The sequence below is a fragment of the Cygnus olor genome, chromosome 1 (assembly GCF_009769625.2).
Source record: "Cygnus olor isolate bCygOlo1 chromosome 1, bCygOlo1.pri.v2, whole genome shotgun sequence".
Taxonomy (NCBI): domain Eukaryota; kingdom Metazoa; phylum Chordata; class Aves; order Anseriformes; family Anatidae; genus Cygnus; species Cygnus olor.
The window spans coordinates 42745581-42761657 of record NC_049169.1 but is presented as its reverse complement, the minus strand read 5'-3'; the positions used below and the strand labels follow the sequence as shown (position 1 = coordinate 42761657).

Here is a 16077-nt window from a genome sequence, read left to right as displayed (position 1 = left end):
TGCAAAAGATTTCATTTTCTCTAGGATTGAATATAAACAGCAGAGTGGTTATAACAGCAGTTTTTCCTGACATAATAAGTTATTTCAATAATGAACATATCAGCAAAAGAATGCCTGCTACGAATTTTCTTCCCAAAGATAGATAAAAGCTATTAAATTTTGCTACTCCTGTTTACATGTTACATTATCTTTCTTCACATAAGAGGAAAAGGGGGACAAGCATTTAATAGGGAAAATGTCCCTGATATTAGGAGTTTGAACATTCACTTATCAATATTTTCCAGATCACTGTCCCTGTTGTGGGAGCATACAAGGAGCAAAGTATTTATGACTTCTCATATCTAAGCTAAGATATAGCTAAGTTCAATAGTGTTAAATCATCTTAATTGAAAGCATAAATGCTTAACAAAGTAACACATTTCTCCGGATGATACATATGATCATAAGGGTCATTACTCATTAATTATTAACAAGTTAGGAATTATTTAAGTGGGGAAAGTTCTAGCATTTTGTTTTGAGTAAATATTGAACAAAATAATATTACAGTTGCTTTTCTTCTTTTGTCATCCTAAAACACACAGGATGAAGTTTCCCCAGGGAACAGCTGACAACACCATACAGAAATTTGATTGAGTTACACGCTTGAGCTGAGGGCTGAAAAGCAGAGTACTAGCCTGTCCAGGTTCAGACTCATCACCCTTTACAACAAATTAAACAAAGAATTGAAAGGGAGGAGTAAGAGTGCAGTCCATGATTAATAAAAATATTTAAAGGGCAGCTCTTACCAATTTGCAGGTCACCGTAGTAGCATTTTCACAGCTACATTCTGAAAAGAGAACAAGAAAAGCATATCAGTCAGTTACCTAATTGTTTTTATTATCTGCAGTGACTAAGGAATAAAGTAATAATTACCACAGTGCCATTCTGGACAACACTGCCCAGGTATTTTTTCCTTCACAAGTTTCATGTCATCTGTGCAATTAATAGGAGGATCAGAACAAAGGTTTTCATCACAAACTAAATGGGAGGAAGAGACACGTATCAGAATACTAATGAAGAGTACAACAGAGGTACAACTACATAGAAGCTGTCTATTTTATTACAGATGTTTTTGATGTATGGATGTATATGAACAATTGTATATTTAAACACTAAGGATCAGATTTGGATCCAGATTAATGTATTGGTGTCTAGATACCAATACATTGAAAGTAGCTCTTTAGTGTTTGGTGAACTAAATAAACTCTCCAGACTCCACTGGCTGTTCTGGTTAGACCACCATTGAGTATACCAAGAACTTTGAGCCTGTCTCAAATGTAGACACCGTCACTTAGAGCACTTAATCTCTAGCTGAAGCACATCCTAAATGCTGCATCAAAAAAAACTCCACGCACACTTCCTGTCATTTTTATTAAATTTGATAACATATTGAACTGACAACAGTTATACGCACCACAGTAGTAATGAGGACAACAGTAATGTATGGTATTAAGGTCTACAGTGAGAATTTCCCCTTCATTACACAAGGGAACAGGTTCAATACAGGATTCACAAACTAAATGAAAAACAAAACAGATATTTACAAATTTTAGATAATAGTTAACATGTGCACATTTTATTTATTAGTACAAGTCTTATGCCTCTTACTTGGATAACAGAACTTTTATGGACTGGTATTCAAATCCAGAAACATGCAGTGCATGTAGTAGTGCATACACTTAAGTGTCAGGACTTACACCAAGTCATAGACAGCTTGGTGGTAAGGAACTACTGAGGCTCAGCTGTGATCCATGATATGGCACACTGACAACACAAATCATATAATTTAATGGGGAAGATCACTGTATGTTAACAATATTAATCTACAGTGCAAGTATGATGTTAAAAATTATGTTTGAAATGAAAGATCCCCAAACCCAAGTGTAATTCATGCTCCAGTCAGCTTGGCCTGTGTGAAATCCCACTGACATCTTCAGGAATTCCTGGATTAAGTTATAAGGTCTAAAAATATATACTATTTTTGTAAATACTTAACTATTCCTCAGTTACCCACAAAAATAATAGAGTTTTTTTACCACAGACGTAAGAGAAACAACAGGGATCTTCCTGTTTTGCTTCAACAATAAATTGGTCTTCTCTGCAGTCCAGCTGAGAAGCATTGAAACAAACTGAAGGATCACATTCTGTAGGATATGAAATAACCAGTATTTTAAAAAGAGTCAAAGAAACAATGCTAAAAAGATAAATAAAATGAAATCTTCTTTTGCTTATTAAAAAAAAAAGAAAGATTGTAAATCAAAACTGGCACAAAACACAAATACAAAATAATATTGAGAATTTGAAATAGATATACCATTGCCTGGAGCTATTTACAGTGTCCCATTCTGCTAAAAATCAAAACAGGCTGTAAGGCAAACTTTCTTACTACAGACAGTAGAAGCCTGGAAAGTGTCCCAGTAATTGTGGTTTTGTGTTTCCCTTACCACATCGGTATTGTGGACAGCAGGACAGAGGGTTGTAGCCTACAACCAATTTTTCATTGGTTTTGCATGTTGGAATAATGGCATCACACAATGACATGTTACATTCTGTGGGATAAAAAACAATCTGTTTTAACATATACGAACAAATACGAGTGCAAGTCCTATACCTCAAGGTATTTATACCATTTACTAAGAGATCCACAAACAGCAGTCCAAGTCAGCTTGCAGTGCGCTGCACATCAGCACGTAAGCCTCCCAGCTCAACCCAGGGCTGGTATAGCTCAGTTCATGTAGCACTGTGCAAGCACAGTGTACCTAAAGCGGGTACTTACTTTGCCCTGCTTCCTACAAATGGAGCGAGCTAAAGTGTCGCAGTGAAAATGTTCCTTAAACAAATCAACAACACAGTGTTAGTTACAGGTAGCTAAGGAACAAAATCACCAGATCTGCTGGACCATTTGTTCTCTTTTTCCCTGAAGATGTTATGAAGAAGGAAGTATCTTCTGCTTAACATTTTTAGCAGCAATAACTATATTCTTTTTGCTACAAACCATGGCTGGGTAGAATACAATCAGTGATCATATCATGGAGTAATGTTTTCTTTGAAATGGCATGAGGTCAGAGAATACTTCACTTAGCACAAAGACACTCATAAGAAATGCAGATAGGCTCTGGTAACTGCCCCAACTACCAAGCTACCTCTATCATTGAGTATTTGTTAATTTCTTTTGAAATTCTACTGAGGAGCTTAAAAAATCATTTTTTAACAGAAGGTTTGTTTCACTAGTGGATGTGGAATACAAAATAAATAAATACATATTTCAGTGAATCACTTCTTACAAAGAAGAGAACTTTGCTTTGCTGACCCAACCAGCCAAAATTACCGAAAAATCACTTCTCAAAAATGTTACCTTGAACCCTGTCTAAAAATAAACCTCTGCCAACAAATACCAAGCACTTAACTTACACTTCTGTTACTGAAAATGTGTGCAGCTGGGTACATACCACAAACTTTCTTGGGACAGCAAGCCCTTTCTTCAATGACATGGATGATAACTTCTCCTTCTCTTTCACAAGCTGGTGGTGGATCATCATTACATTCAGGTTCTACAGCAACAACAGTTCCATTTTCTAAGCAGTTGTATATGCAACAACCTCTCATGGACTCATTCCAGATCTCCCCAGCAGAGTGGGGTTGGCCTCTGTTATCTGTACATGCTGAGAGAAAAATATCATATCCCTTTGACAAGTAGAGAGCACAGATTTCCTGCAAGCAACTATTAATTAGTTTGTCATCTAGGTGGCCATACTGCATAAAATAAGAGTGCTGCAGAACATTATGATGAAGGAATCCCCCCAAAAAATGATGACATTAAAAACCCCAGATGAACAAATAATCTGCTAGGGGTGGAAATAATCAGTTGATGCAGGGGAAAGAAGCTGTCCATTCTACTCATTCCTAGTACTCTAGGAAAGAAAGCCTGGGAGCTATGGAAGAATGACCATCATTTTTCCTGTGCAGGGTGACATCAGCAAGTGAAGTTAAAGTGCAGACTGCTATAGCTTGAGATTAAAGCTAGGCTCTGCAGAAGGGAACCATTCCAGATTCACTCCTACTGAGGACTGAAATAGAAATTAAACAGCTTACACTGGTCTGTGGTTAATATTAGCAAATATTTGCCAAACCCCTCTGTCCTGCTGAACTTACTACATTTTTCTTCTGGAATACAGAGGTCAGAGTCTGTTCTATGTAGAATAGTGCCATTTTTACACACACAGTCTTCCCTTAAATAGGAACAGGGAGAATCTTCATACAACCACTTATTCAAGCATGTCTTTGCTTCACACGGTTGCACACAAGGCTGGTATTCCTTGCCCTCTGGACAATTCAATGCTGCAAGTCATAAAAAGAGGAAACTGAGTGTTGCTATCATTCTTTCAGAATTTCATTAGGTAAACAGGTAATAGGAACAATAAAGTATATCACAGAAATCATATATTTATATTTTTAGTGGTACTTTAAATAAGCTTCTTGTTCAATCAAGATTAAAATTCTTTCATGACACTAACTGGTGATACATTTCAAGAACTTGGACCATGGCTTACTAATGCTGTGATAGAATGAGACAGCACGTCCAATAGCAATAGGAAGAAATGTATTTTTTAACCCATCTCTATACACTGCAGCAGGATAAAGTCACATTAGAATATAGAACATTGCTGTCTGCTTACAGCAATAATCAGATGTCCTCCATTTAATGCAGATATTGTGCTTGTTGCATAACGCCACATATGCAGAAAGTGCATCACACTCATAATTCCAAAAATGAGTGCTGTTGATCCACATCTTTTCACAAAACTCCTGTGGTGAAACCTAGGAACACATTGTAATTGAGAATTAACACGTAGAAGAGTTTTCTGTAATTAAAATTAATCATTAATTACAAGAAATAACACAGGTACAGGGGAAATAAAATCACAAGCATTCTCCAAAGTAGAAAATGTCATTATTTATTTTTTTTTTCAGAACACTCATTCTGCAAAACTTAAATTGCCAGAAACTTATTCTCATTAGTAGGCATGAGACTGTAATGCTATTTACAAGAACTTCTGCAGTACTGTCTGATCAGCTAAAAATCAACAATCTCAATTAAACATTGCAGCTATATCTTCCATAAATTCCTGCTGTGAATGAACTATTAGCAAGTACTCTTTTTGTCTGTGTATAGGGCCTGGTTGCCTATGTTACTGAGTCTAAATGCAGGTTCCAACCTATTTTATTTGCATTGTTTTTCTTTGCATAAGTTTACAAAAAAGGTGGAAGAAGTCAGAATTTGTTTTATTCTGCCTGTCCACTACTATGCAACAGCCCAGCCCTCCTGGTGGTTTCAGCAAATCTTCAACCAGTTTTTCATTCTTGCCTTACAGTTTGTTACACAGACGATTCTGTTGAGCTTTGCCTAATCAGTGATTTAAGAAACAGAGTTAAAGCACTGAGATCCACATAGATGTACTTTTCTTTTTACCTGAGGAATTATTTACAATGGACAAGATGACAAAAGCATTGGAGCCACCCTGTTATGAACTCATGAAAATAAGCAAAACATAAAAAATCTGCATCTCTCTCACTCTTTTCTTAACAATGCAACTTCCATTTAATTTGCACCTGGAATTTCTTTGAACTTTGTACTCACTTTCTTGTGACAAGGGAGGAAAACACTTCTGTTTAACAGTTCTATGCAGTATGTGCAGTTATATTCAGTACAGTTTCTTACTGGCCTCCTAGTTGTTACATCATGTGATTTCTCAATTTCCCAACTCTTAATGAACATTTCAATTTCCTCCACATTTGTAATTATGGTCCTGTTTTGCATTTTCAGGTCATCAGTAGGATCTCCATTACACACCCCTGGAGTCAGAGCATCACATTCAAAGTAAAAACAAGCAAACAAGCAAAAAAAAAAAAAAAAAAAAAAAAAAAGAAAAAAAAAAGGAAAAAAAAAAGGTGTATTACTTCCTTTGAGAGAGAAAAGTGCAATTGATAAAATTAACATTGCAACAAGTTCATGTGTGAGACTTAGTCATCTGAATTTATAAATCACAGCAACTACATGTCTGCTGTAGATCCAACCCTCTAGTTATGATTCCATGATCAACTTAGCAAAGCAAGCAGATCATATAATACAAGTAATAATACTTTTCCCAATAATGAATGAAGTTTTAAGAAAAACTGTCACCAAAATGTGCTGTTGAGGGGGCTAATTCATTGACATGGCACGAAATTCTCTGCTCTTCTACTGAATAGCAATCAGCTGCATGGGAGTAAGTGTAGATGATTTTCAAATTAATTGCACATTGCTGACAATCTGATGCTTTATTCAAATTTAATTGGACATCTAAATGCAAGAAGTTGTGAAAGAAGCCTTTTGAGGAACAAATTGCTTTCTTTATTGAAAATACTTTTCCAAACCTGTTTATTAATACCAAAGCACTCAAAAAAGCACTCCCCAAGACCCGAACATCAATTGGCTATCTGAGCTAGAGTGTAAATAGAGTGTATTTGGTTAGTTAGTTAGTTTAGAAATAGTGTATTTAGTTAATTTGTCAATGGAAATACGTATCTCTTATGAACACACAAGAAGTCAATAACATCAGCCTTTTTAATTTTCATAATAGTGTTTTAAATCCCAGAGACAGAACACCCAAAGTTTCTATATCCTTTCTCCACATTGCTTCTACATGGCTAATCATAGCCCAAGTCTTCATGCTTTGAGCCCTGTATCCTGATACCCTCCAGGGACCCCGGTGGACTAGGCTGGTGTGACAGGCCCTGCTATTCTCTCAGACAGCATGGGGAAGTACAGGAGATAGTATTTGCATGATAAGAAGCACTTGATAGTAGCACTGCTTCTTCTTGCTGTCCCAATGCCACCCCACAGCTGGTACTGGCATTAGAATTCTGTAAGATCACCCTACAGAACTGCAGAACCAATACAGGTGTAAAAATAAAACCAATTTACCACATAGTCCAACATTTTCTTCAGTATGAAGGGGAGAGGACAGGAGAATTCCAGACAGAAGCAAACATTAGATGACAGAAAAAAACACTAACTGAGGCTTCATACTTTTTGCAAAATACCAGGTAGAGCAGCACTGTTCAGCTGAGATTGGAGTTGTGTGCATATCCTTCCTCCTCCTGTCTTTTCATGACACAAAGAGCAACTATTCTATAATACTTCCTACCTGCAATCTCATCTCATCCCAACCTTTCCAGTTTGAATAGAAAAGATGATACTGGGCATGATACCAGGAAAAGTGCAGTATCTGCCACAGCCAGCATTCCCCTTCTCTCACAAGATATAGAACTTTTCTTTTGTTCAAGCAGAATACAGAAATTGATTTTAAATACTTAATTTGCTTAGAATGTATACGTAAACCATACCTGAATTATTTTGTTTGCTTTTAAAACTAAAAGCAGACTGAAATATTTTAAAAAATATTTTTTTCTGGTCAATATGGGATAGATTTCAGTAAAATAAATGCACCAGAAAAGTAACATTTATGATGCAATTAATGTTACTCTAGAATACCTGTTTACACTTTTCCATAAAATTCATACTGGCAGAGTTATAAAGGCATTATTAGGGAAGCCTGGAACATGCAAAATTTGCTGTCATTGTAATCTAAGTCTGATAGCTTAGACAGTCTTTGACCCTAGATCCAATTGTAACAGGTCTGAACTTGGATTCACCATCCTTAGTGAACTCAGACCCTTCCCAAGTTACACCTTTTATCAGTATTTGCATAGCACTAGGTATTACTGCCAGCATCCTATAGTTATCCCTTTCTCCTATAATCATTGAAGCATACTCTCTGTACTTGAACTTCTTCAGCAGTCACTTCTCCATATAAAGTTTTGCCCTTTTCTTTGCTTGACTTCAATGATATTCTTAGCACAGGAAGAGATGACTACATTTTTTTAAAAAATTAATTAAATATAGTGTATTGATCATTACTTGTTCTGAAAACTGCTCTGTTAACAAGCATTGCTTTCAAACAGGATTATTGATTTATTACTGTTAATTAATACAAATTCACAAGCCTACTTCAAATATGATTGACAGTGTAATTAAAGGGAGTAACATGGAAAGCTATAGGGATAACAGATCAGAGACACAAAAGGAAGGTGTAAATTGTAAATATGAAAGTAATTAATTGCCACCATAGCCTCACCACAAAGTCCTTCTGTCTTCATTGATGTGTTAGAGTGTAATCCATACTGTATATCTATGATGCCTGTAACATGAGCCCACTTGATGCTAATACCAGCTGGGGTATTAATGACATACATTGCACCAGTATCCTGAATACTCAGTCCTTCTTTTGAAAACGGTAATGATGGAATTACAGAATCCACTACTACCTAAAATAAACCAAATGCCTTTTAGGGATAAAAACAGATTGCAAGGATGTATTTTATATTTATTTACATCTTAAAGCAAAAGATAATTTTACAGTGTCTGCCACATACAATAGCAGTAGTCACTGTGTTTATATCACAATGCTTCCTGTTAGTGACTCTGTAACTGCAGATGAAGTAGGCATGAGAAAAAAATAATGATATGGAAGTCTTCTCTAATTAAGGAAGCAATAAATATTATTTATCCTATATCATCTGGTAAAACAAAACAACAAAAAAACCCTGATTATTCTGATTATTCAAAGTTATCTGTTCTAAACTGTTCTAATCTGTTATTACCTAGCAGAAATGACAGCCTAAATATTTATCACATCTTGGAAAACTATTCTGTTCTAGGTTTTCTGGAAATATTGTCTCACATATAAATGCCTTTGCAGCTTCTTTAAAATCTCAAATCACTTTGAAGTGTTGTATAAATGACAGGCAAGTGAGGCTTAGTATCAGAAATGTTATTTTTTCTTCTAGCATACCATGAATTACCAGGAACATGAACTGCAGAAGTAATCCTATTCCTGTAGTACATTCATTATAAGCCTGACCTTCTGCATTCTACATAGAATAGCTCTCCAGTTATCTCTTAAATGTACACATGCTATATGTTGGTGATATATACTTACTTTTCTTGCTAAACGATTAATAAGTAATTTAGATCTATGTGTTGTTACATTCAACTTCTTAAAGCAGAGCCCTGAAGTGCTTGCAGGGGGAACCTTGAAAGAAAAGTGATTAAAAAGTTTTAAGGAGCAGAAGAATTATTTCAATATGTGTAATACTCATACAATTTATAATTAATAAAGGAAAAAAGTACTTACTAGATTTCTTATTGAATTTGCACTCTGAAAAAAAAAATAAAAAGTAGATTAGAAGTGCAATGATAATCAGCAGAATTCTTATTTGGCAAGAATAAGTTGAATGTTCTCTTTGTGTTTAAAAGTTCTTCTACAATCAGCTTCCTAATTTAAATCATCCAATATATTCCTTATAAATAAAAAATAATACACATTTCCCAGCTAATACATTGTACCTTTCAATTAACTAATTTTAGAAACTTTCTTTACTTATTAAAAAGTTAAATAAAAGGGGTTTATATGGCAAATAATACAGAAAAGACAACCCAATGACCTAGACAAGTTGAATAAAAAAGAATACTTTGAGATATAATGGTCATCCCAATATAATCCCCTGCCTTAACCTTGATAAAACTATTTTATCAAGACATCTTTCCACACATGATTGCAACTCATATATACCATAGCTCAGCTGGCTTCCAATGAATCACCTTTAACATTGAGAGCGACTCATTAACAGCCTCATGAATCTCAGCATATGCTATAAAACCCTTTTAGAAAATATTTATTAAATAAAAACAGCTACAGACATCTCATTTGCCTATGTAAGCTGCAATCACACCTTTAGTCTGCATCCAAGAAACAGTGAAAAGAAAGAAAAAGAAATTCAAAAGAAAACATCTAAAACATTGCAAGACTCAGGACTTAACATTTAAACATACCATTGCCCAGAATGTATTAGAGAGTGGTTATGAGACCAAAGAGGGATGGGAAGGAAAGAAGACTGCTAAAGTACTTGGTGAGGAACTTGTTTATCTACAAGCCAAAGATGGAAATGCAAGCCAACTGATCAAGGTCTTCATGAATTAAAACCATGGGCAATGCAAAGGAAACATTTGTGCAGACTCTAAAGACGAGACTGACCTGACGAAAAATGGCAGTCCAAAAATGAAATGTCTGGACTCCCTCTGCAGGCAATGCAGAGGGGTAGACAGTGGCAAAGTATCTCATCACACTAATCCTGAACTTCTACTACCTTCCTTAAATAAAGGCAAAAGATTTTTGTGACTATTCCAAATATTTCTTCATTTTGACAATACTGTAATGTATAAATTCAGATGAATTGATAAAAACTGAAAGTTTTTAGTGATGCATTTTTGCACTATTTCATACCTATAACACCAACATTCAAGACACAAATTATTGAGGAAAGGCAAGTATCTTACCTGATTAGAAGGACATTTTTCAATATGAGCAATAATAACTTCTCCCGGTAGCTTGACTAAAATGTAGGAAGCCATATTACAGAGGGCTATGTTGTTTCCATCAAATGTAATAACACTCAGTTCAGACAGTACAGAACATTGACCTAAAAAAGAACTGTCATTTATTAAGGTTACCATGAAACAGAATACTAGGCATTTCTAAAAACATTTTTAGTTTGAGCAGTAGTTACTTTCATATGACGTACTTTCATGTATATATTGCTGGCATTGTTCCGTAGACAGCATATTGAGCCACAAGGAGAAGCATCTTATGTTATTTAGTGGACATAGCTTAATCAAGTGCTATATGCCCAGGAAAATTTAAAATGGTAAAAATTTTCACTTACAACAATGTTTTACAAGTAAGATTAATGAATCTGTACATTGTCAGATGAAATATGTACATTAATGTATACAAATATTTGGCACGCTGATAGCAAGATACACATCCATTCGATCTTGAAACAAATATTTTAAAATGTGATCTGTGTTTCAGAAATGACGCAAGGCTTTTAATATGACTTCTGTTTAACCTTCTGGTTCCCTTGAGTCTGCTACCTGTCTCTACAGTTTCTAAATATCATTAAGTACTCCTTTTAGAGCTAAGTGAAGTTTGGGGGGGTTCTTTCAGAAAAAACAAGTATTTAATTTTTCTTCCCAGAAGTGTTGACATCTCAATGTTTTCTAATGATAGAAATTCTGAAGATTTTCTGTTAAAAATGTTGACATTTGATTTGTGGATCTAATTGCAATGTTTTAATTTCAACCATCTTTTTGACTCTCCTGAATGTTAATTCAAAGATACCAAAGCATTTACTATATTTCATTGTTTTGCTGATGAGGCCCAAAACAATCTCCTTTAAATTCATTTCAGTATTCAGCTTAATCTTTCCACTGTATTAATCCCTTAATTTATCACGTGAAATTTCCATATTAAGTCTCTATGTTGGAAGTATATAATAATATAACTGTGACTTACAGGGACATTCCCATTCTGGGCAACAACTATCAGCGTTAACTTGAACTGGCATTCCTCGAAAACCACAGTCTGGCTTCTGCGCATCCTTAGGGCAGTTCCTTGATAGGTTGTATAACATCCAACCCATATTAACACATATATATTGGCTACATTTGTCGACAGGTTCAAGATATCTTGGCTGTCATATATGGAAAAAACAACCAGAATCAGCTTTACACTCATTGTACTTATGAAGTCCAAGTGATCGCTAGTTTATAGCCCTACTCTGAGACAGAATTAACACATTTATGTGACTCCTCCTATATATTTGACTTTGGGTCTGGAAGCTGGACTAAAATATTCTTTTGTCATGCAAGTTTAGATACAGTACAAACTAACACCTGATCTTGCATTTGACTACAATGAGATGCATAGGATATCAGCAAGCTAACGATAGCCTCTAGATCTCTCCCAGGCAACCTGGTCCCAGGTTAAAAAATAAAAATAAAAGAGAGAGAGGGATCATTAAATTAATATTCTGCACTGCTAGTACTAGAAAGTAAAAGACCCCTAAGTAACCAGAACACTGGGAACAAAAATGTAGCACTTCCTCAGAGAGATTAAATACATACCCACAAACAAACAAAAAAGGCATTAAAATAAATTGCATTAAAATAAGCAGAAGTCTGAAGATAATTTGGCCAGTTAAATCCTTCACGCTGACAAGACAAGAAGGCTTGGGTGAGGCAAATATGTCCTACAATTTAGATACTGAGTGTCTAACTTTGCTGTACAGACTTAATTATCTTGCAGTTGTTGTTATTTGCATCAGTTATTTTGGAAATAATTGCTTATTTGCTACAGATGACTGATGAACATCAATTCACCTACACCCCTCCTGTTCCATCTAGTGACAGTGGAATACTCTATATAAAGCATTATAACACAAAAGCATTTAAAAAAATACAGAATCATGCATTCCCATCATTTTATACCCTACCAGAAAGAAAGAAATGGAAAACAGAAAGGCCAGATTGTGCACAAACCTCCAGATTCTATGGACTATGGCTTTTTTCTGAACCTCAGAAATATATTTTGCTGTCTAGAATCAGCACAAAGCTTTAGACCTTTTTTTTTTTTTTTTTTTTTTTTTTTTTTTTCCCTGAGCAATAGATCTAATTTGCAGAATACACCAGGGCACTAAAAGTGCAGGGATACAACAATCCGCTAAGAATAATTCATTTTTACATAATAGAAAAATGAAACGAAAATAGGAGATACTTAAAATCTCTGGTATAACATGCTGAATATCAGTATAGATATCCATACATTAACGCATCAAGGCAAGTAAAACTATCATACCACGCATTCAGAAGATGTATACGACAGTGGATGCATCATTGTACCAGAAGAAGCCTTGTCAGCTATAGCTGTCAATGTTTTTGTGCTTGCCAGAGAAGTTTGTGTTTCCATAGTCTCTGAAGGGGAAGAAAGCACCATTTCACCAACAGAATGGGATAAATCTATTACAGTTCTGTTCTCCAACTCTGTGGGCTCTGTTAAATTGAAATAAGGTTTACCTGTTCTCTGTGTTAGGATTTTAGACCAATCAGATGTTGTTACATCTGGAACTTCAGAGAGATTTTTTGCTAAGGTTATATTTCTTTCTCTTGAAAAGGGTGAACTCTGACCTGCAGGTACTGTCAAATAAGGCAGGGAAGATTTCTCTGTTGTGGTTGACTTTGTCTTGGTTACATTTCTTTGCAAATGTGAAGTCTGGCTGCTTTCTAAAGTATCTGAAGTTCTTTCAAATGAGGTTGCATACTTAAATTCTGAAGCTGTAAATGAAGTACTCTTTGTCTGTGATAAAGGATTTGTAGTACCAGTTGTTTTCATGATTGTCATTTTTGGAGTTTCTTTACTGCTCTGTGAAACATGAGATGCTGGAGATGTAAATAAAGACTTGCGTGATACATACATAGGTGTTTCTATGGTGGTAGGAACTGAAGGTGAAGCCATATGAAACTTCAAATCAGCAACAAAAGAATCAGACGTTTTTGAAGTAATCCTAGGGAATACAGTAGTGTCAGAAGCAATTAATAAACTGGCTGAAGAACTAGGTGGTATTTTTACAAAAGTATAAGGTGTTTTTAGGGATGCAGCATTCACTGTTGTGTTCATTATCATTGGTGCAGTGGATTGAGTGATGATTCCAGCTGACATGACTGATATTGTTCCATCTTCTGCTGAAGAACTTACCGAAGAACTCTGTTTTCCTAGAGAAACAGTAGAGATATGAGTGGTCTTAGGAGGAGGTGAAGACATGGAGACCCTACCAGACTGGCTTTCTAAAGTGACCTTAGGAGTTTTAGGCATTAGTAAAGAGGGCATTATAATGGATGTGTTTAGTGCTGCTGAAAGGGAAGTACAAGAGCTAATGTTTAAAATGAATGCAGAAAAATCTGTAGAAGTTGCAAAGTCTGTAACTGGACTTTTTGAGGCTCCTTGTGCATCTAGAGATGAAACTGGTGTTTGGGTAGCAGTTATATTTTGTGTTAATGAAGATGTCCTGCTGAATATGGGAATCGCTGAAAAACTTGTAGTATGAGATGTCACAGAGGATGGTTGTGATGTTGATAAGATTCTAAGTAGAGATGATGGTATTGTAAAAGAAAGATCTTTAGGAGCGAAAGTGCCTGCACTCTGTGCAACAGGCATGGTTTTCATCTCTGTGCGAGGACTTATTAGGTACTCTGTAATTTTTTCAGTGGTTGTTAATGTTGCATTTGGAGGTAATACCAATGTCCTAATAGGGAATACTGTAGAACTAATGGTTTTCTTCGGCTTTTTAGAAATGAATGACAGTGAAAAGGAATCAGTGGGGATTATGTATTTATTTTCTGTTGAGGCTGAGCTTGCTAAAAACATATCAGAGATTGTAGGATTGGCTAGTAGAGACACTGAAAAAGTGGAAGGTTCTTTATAAATACTTTTTGAGACAACAGTGACATCTCTCATAGCTTTGGGCTTCAGGGAAGTAGTCAGAGAATGCACTGGTATTGAGACTGTGTGTGTTACAGAAGGACTTGAAGAAGTTTTTATAGGGATTTGAGAAGAAACTTGAGGTGAAGATCTAGCCACTATGGGCAGAGCAGTTGAAATACTGCCTTTCATTAATGGGGCTGTCTGCTTAGAAACAGTCACTGAAATTTCCACTGAAGATAAAAATGGCTTTGGAGAAAATCTAGCTAACGAACTTGTATTTAATGGTACCAGAGAAGTTTTAGACAAGGGTTTGGTTGTTTCCGAAGATGAAGATGAGATTAATTGAGGAAAACTTGTCTCAAAGCTAGTTGTTTTAGGAATTTGAGGAGCTGCTGAAGTTAATGCAGAAATGGGTGTTGAGTGAACTACAGGTTGGCCAAAACCAGACATAGTTCTAACAGACAAAGTGGATACAGGAGAAGTAGGTGTACTTAATGTCAGCCGTGAACCTAGAAGAAATAGGGGTCTTGTGAAAGTTGCTCTGCCAGCCAGTAAAGCAGGCAAGGACACTTCAGAAGATATTCCTGTTCCCTTAGAATGACTTACTGAAGGACTCCTACTCCTCACAGTCCCTGCTGGCAGCTCAGAAGTGACAGAAGATGGTTTGGAGATCAAATTTGTTGAGGTAGAGGGAACAGTTCCTAGCTGAGTGGTTGATGCTTCAAGTGGAAGTGGAACTACCCCTAGTGAACTGGGTATTAATAATGTAGAACCTGTTGGAAGAGGACTGGAACTGAGTAAGGTTGTTGAAGTTGCTACTAGAATAGGTGAAGTTATAGATGGGGTAGAACTGACAGTATGTGATGTGACTGCTGAGGTTTGAAAAGCAGTTGGAAAATCTTTTGAAGATATGAGTTTGGAAAGGACAGAAGGGCTTGCTGTGCTGTGAGGTACACCAGAAGGCTCCACTGTACTTGATAATGAAAATGTCGAATAGGTGGCTGCATTAGATGCTTCCAGTGAATAAAAATCTGTAATGGACTGCGCTGACATATTCATTCCTGCTGAAGTTGTGTTTGCCTTCATGGTAATTTCGGTTGTCATATGGGTACGAGTTGACTCAGTCCCTGAAGTAACAAGAATAGGATGTTTCTGAGGAAATCTTGCTGTGGTACTAATCACGTGAGGGAATAGCAAAGAAGGTTTTGTTTCAATTGCTGATTCCACAGGTGTCACAGGTATACCTAAAATGAAAATGCACATTTCACTGTCTTTTGTGGATTATTGGTAAAGCAAGATATCAACATCTATATATATTCAAGTCCCATTTGAATACAAACAAACCAGAGCATAATTTTGCTGAAAAGATAAGTTACCAATGGTTCCAGGTTGCCTGATGGCTTTGAGGAACTCAACTCACTCTCAAGAAGATTCTAATTTTCTTTGCAAATGGAGTAGCCAATTTTTATTATTACTGAAAACCTTGAATTTGCAGAGCAGTTTTGAAGCAACAAGGGAATTCTATGGAAAATTCAGTAAATCTAAAATAGTAAAAAAAATTGGCATAAGTAGAGTATAGAGTATGCTATCTTCTTTTATATCTTTGGAAGGCAATATA

General features: G+C 35.8%; 1 protein-coding gene across 1 annotated transcript in view; it reads right to left on the bottom strand.

Annotated features, from left to right (window-relative positions):
• Positions 1-16077, bottom strand: part of OTOGL (otogelin like) — a 92646-nt gene that overhangs the window by 12313 nt on the left and 64256 nt on the right. Inside the window, 16 exon segments of the mRNA XM_040544770.1 lie at positions 786-826; positions 913-1017; positions 1454-1555; positions 2076-2183; positions 2484-2588; positions 3489-3701; positions 4192-4377; positions 4716-4857; positions 5678-5892; positions 8217-8406; positions 9081-9173; positions 9276-9299; positions 10478-10620; positions 11496-11673; positions 12837-13750; positions 15434-15703. Coding sequence (XP_040400704.1) covers positions 786-826; positions 913-1017; positions 1454-1555; positions 2076-2183; positions 2484-2588; positions 3489-3701; positions 4192-4377; positions 4716-4857; positions 5678-5892; positions 8217-8406; positions 9081-9173; positions 9276-9299; positions 10478-10620; positions 11496-11673; positions 12837-13750; positions 15434-15703 — 3029 coding nt within the window.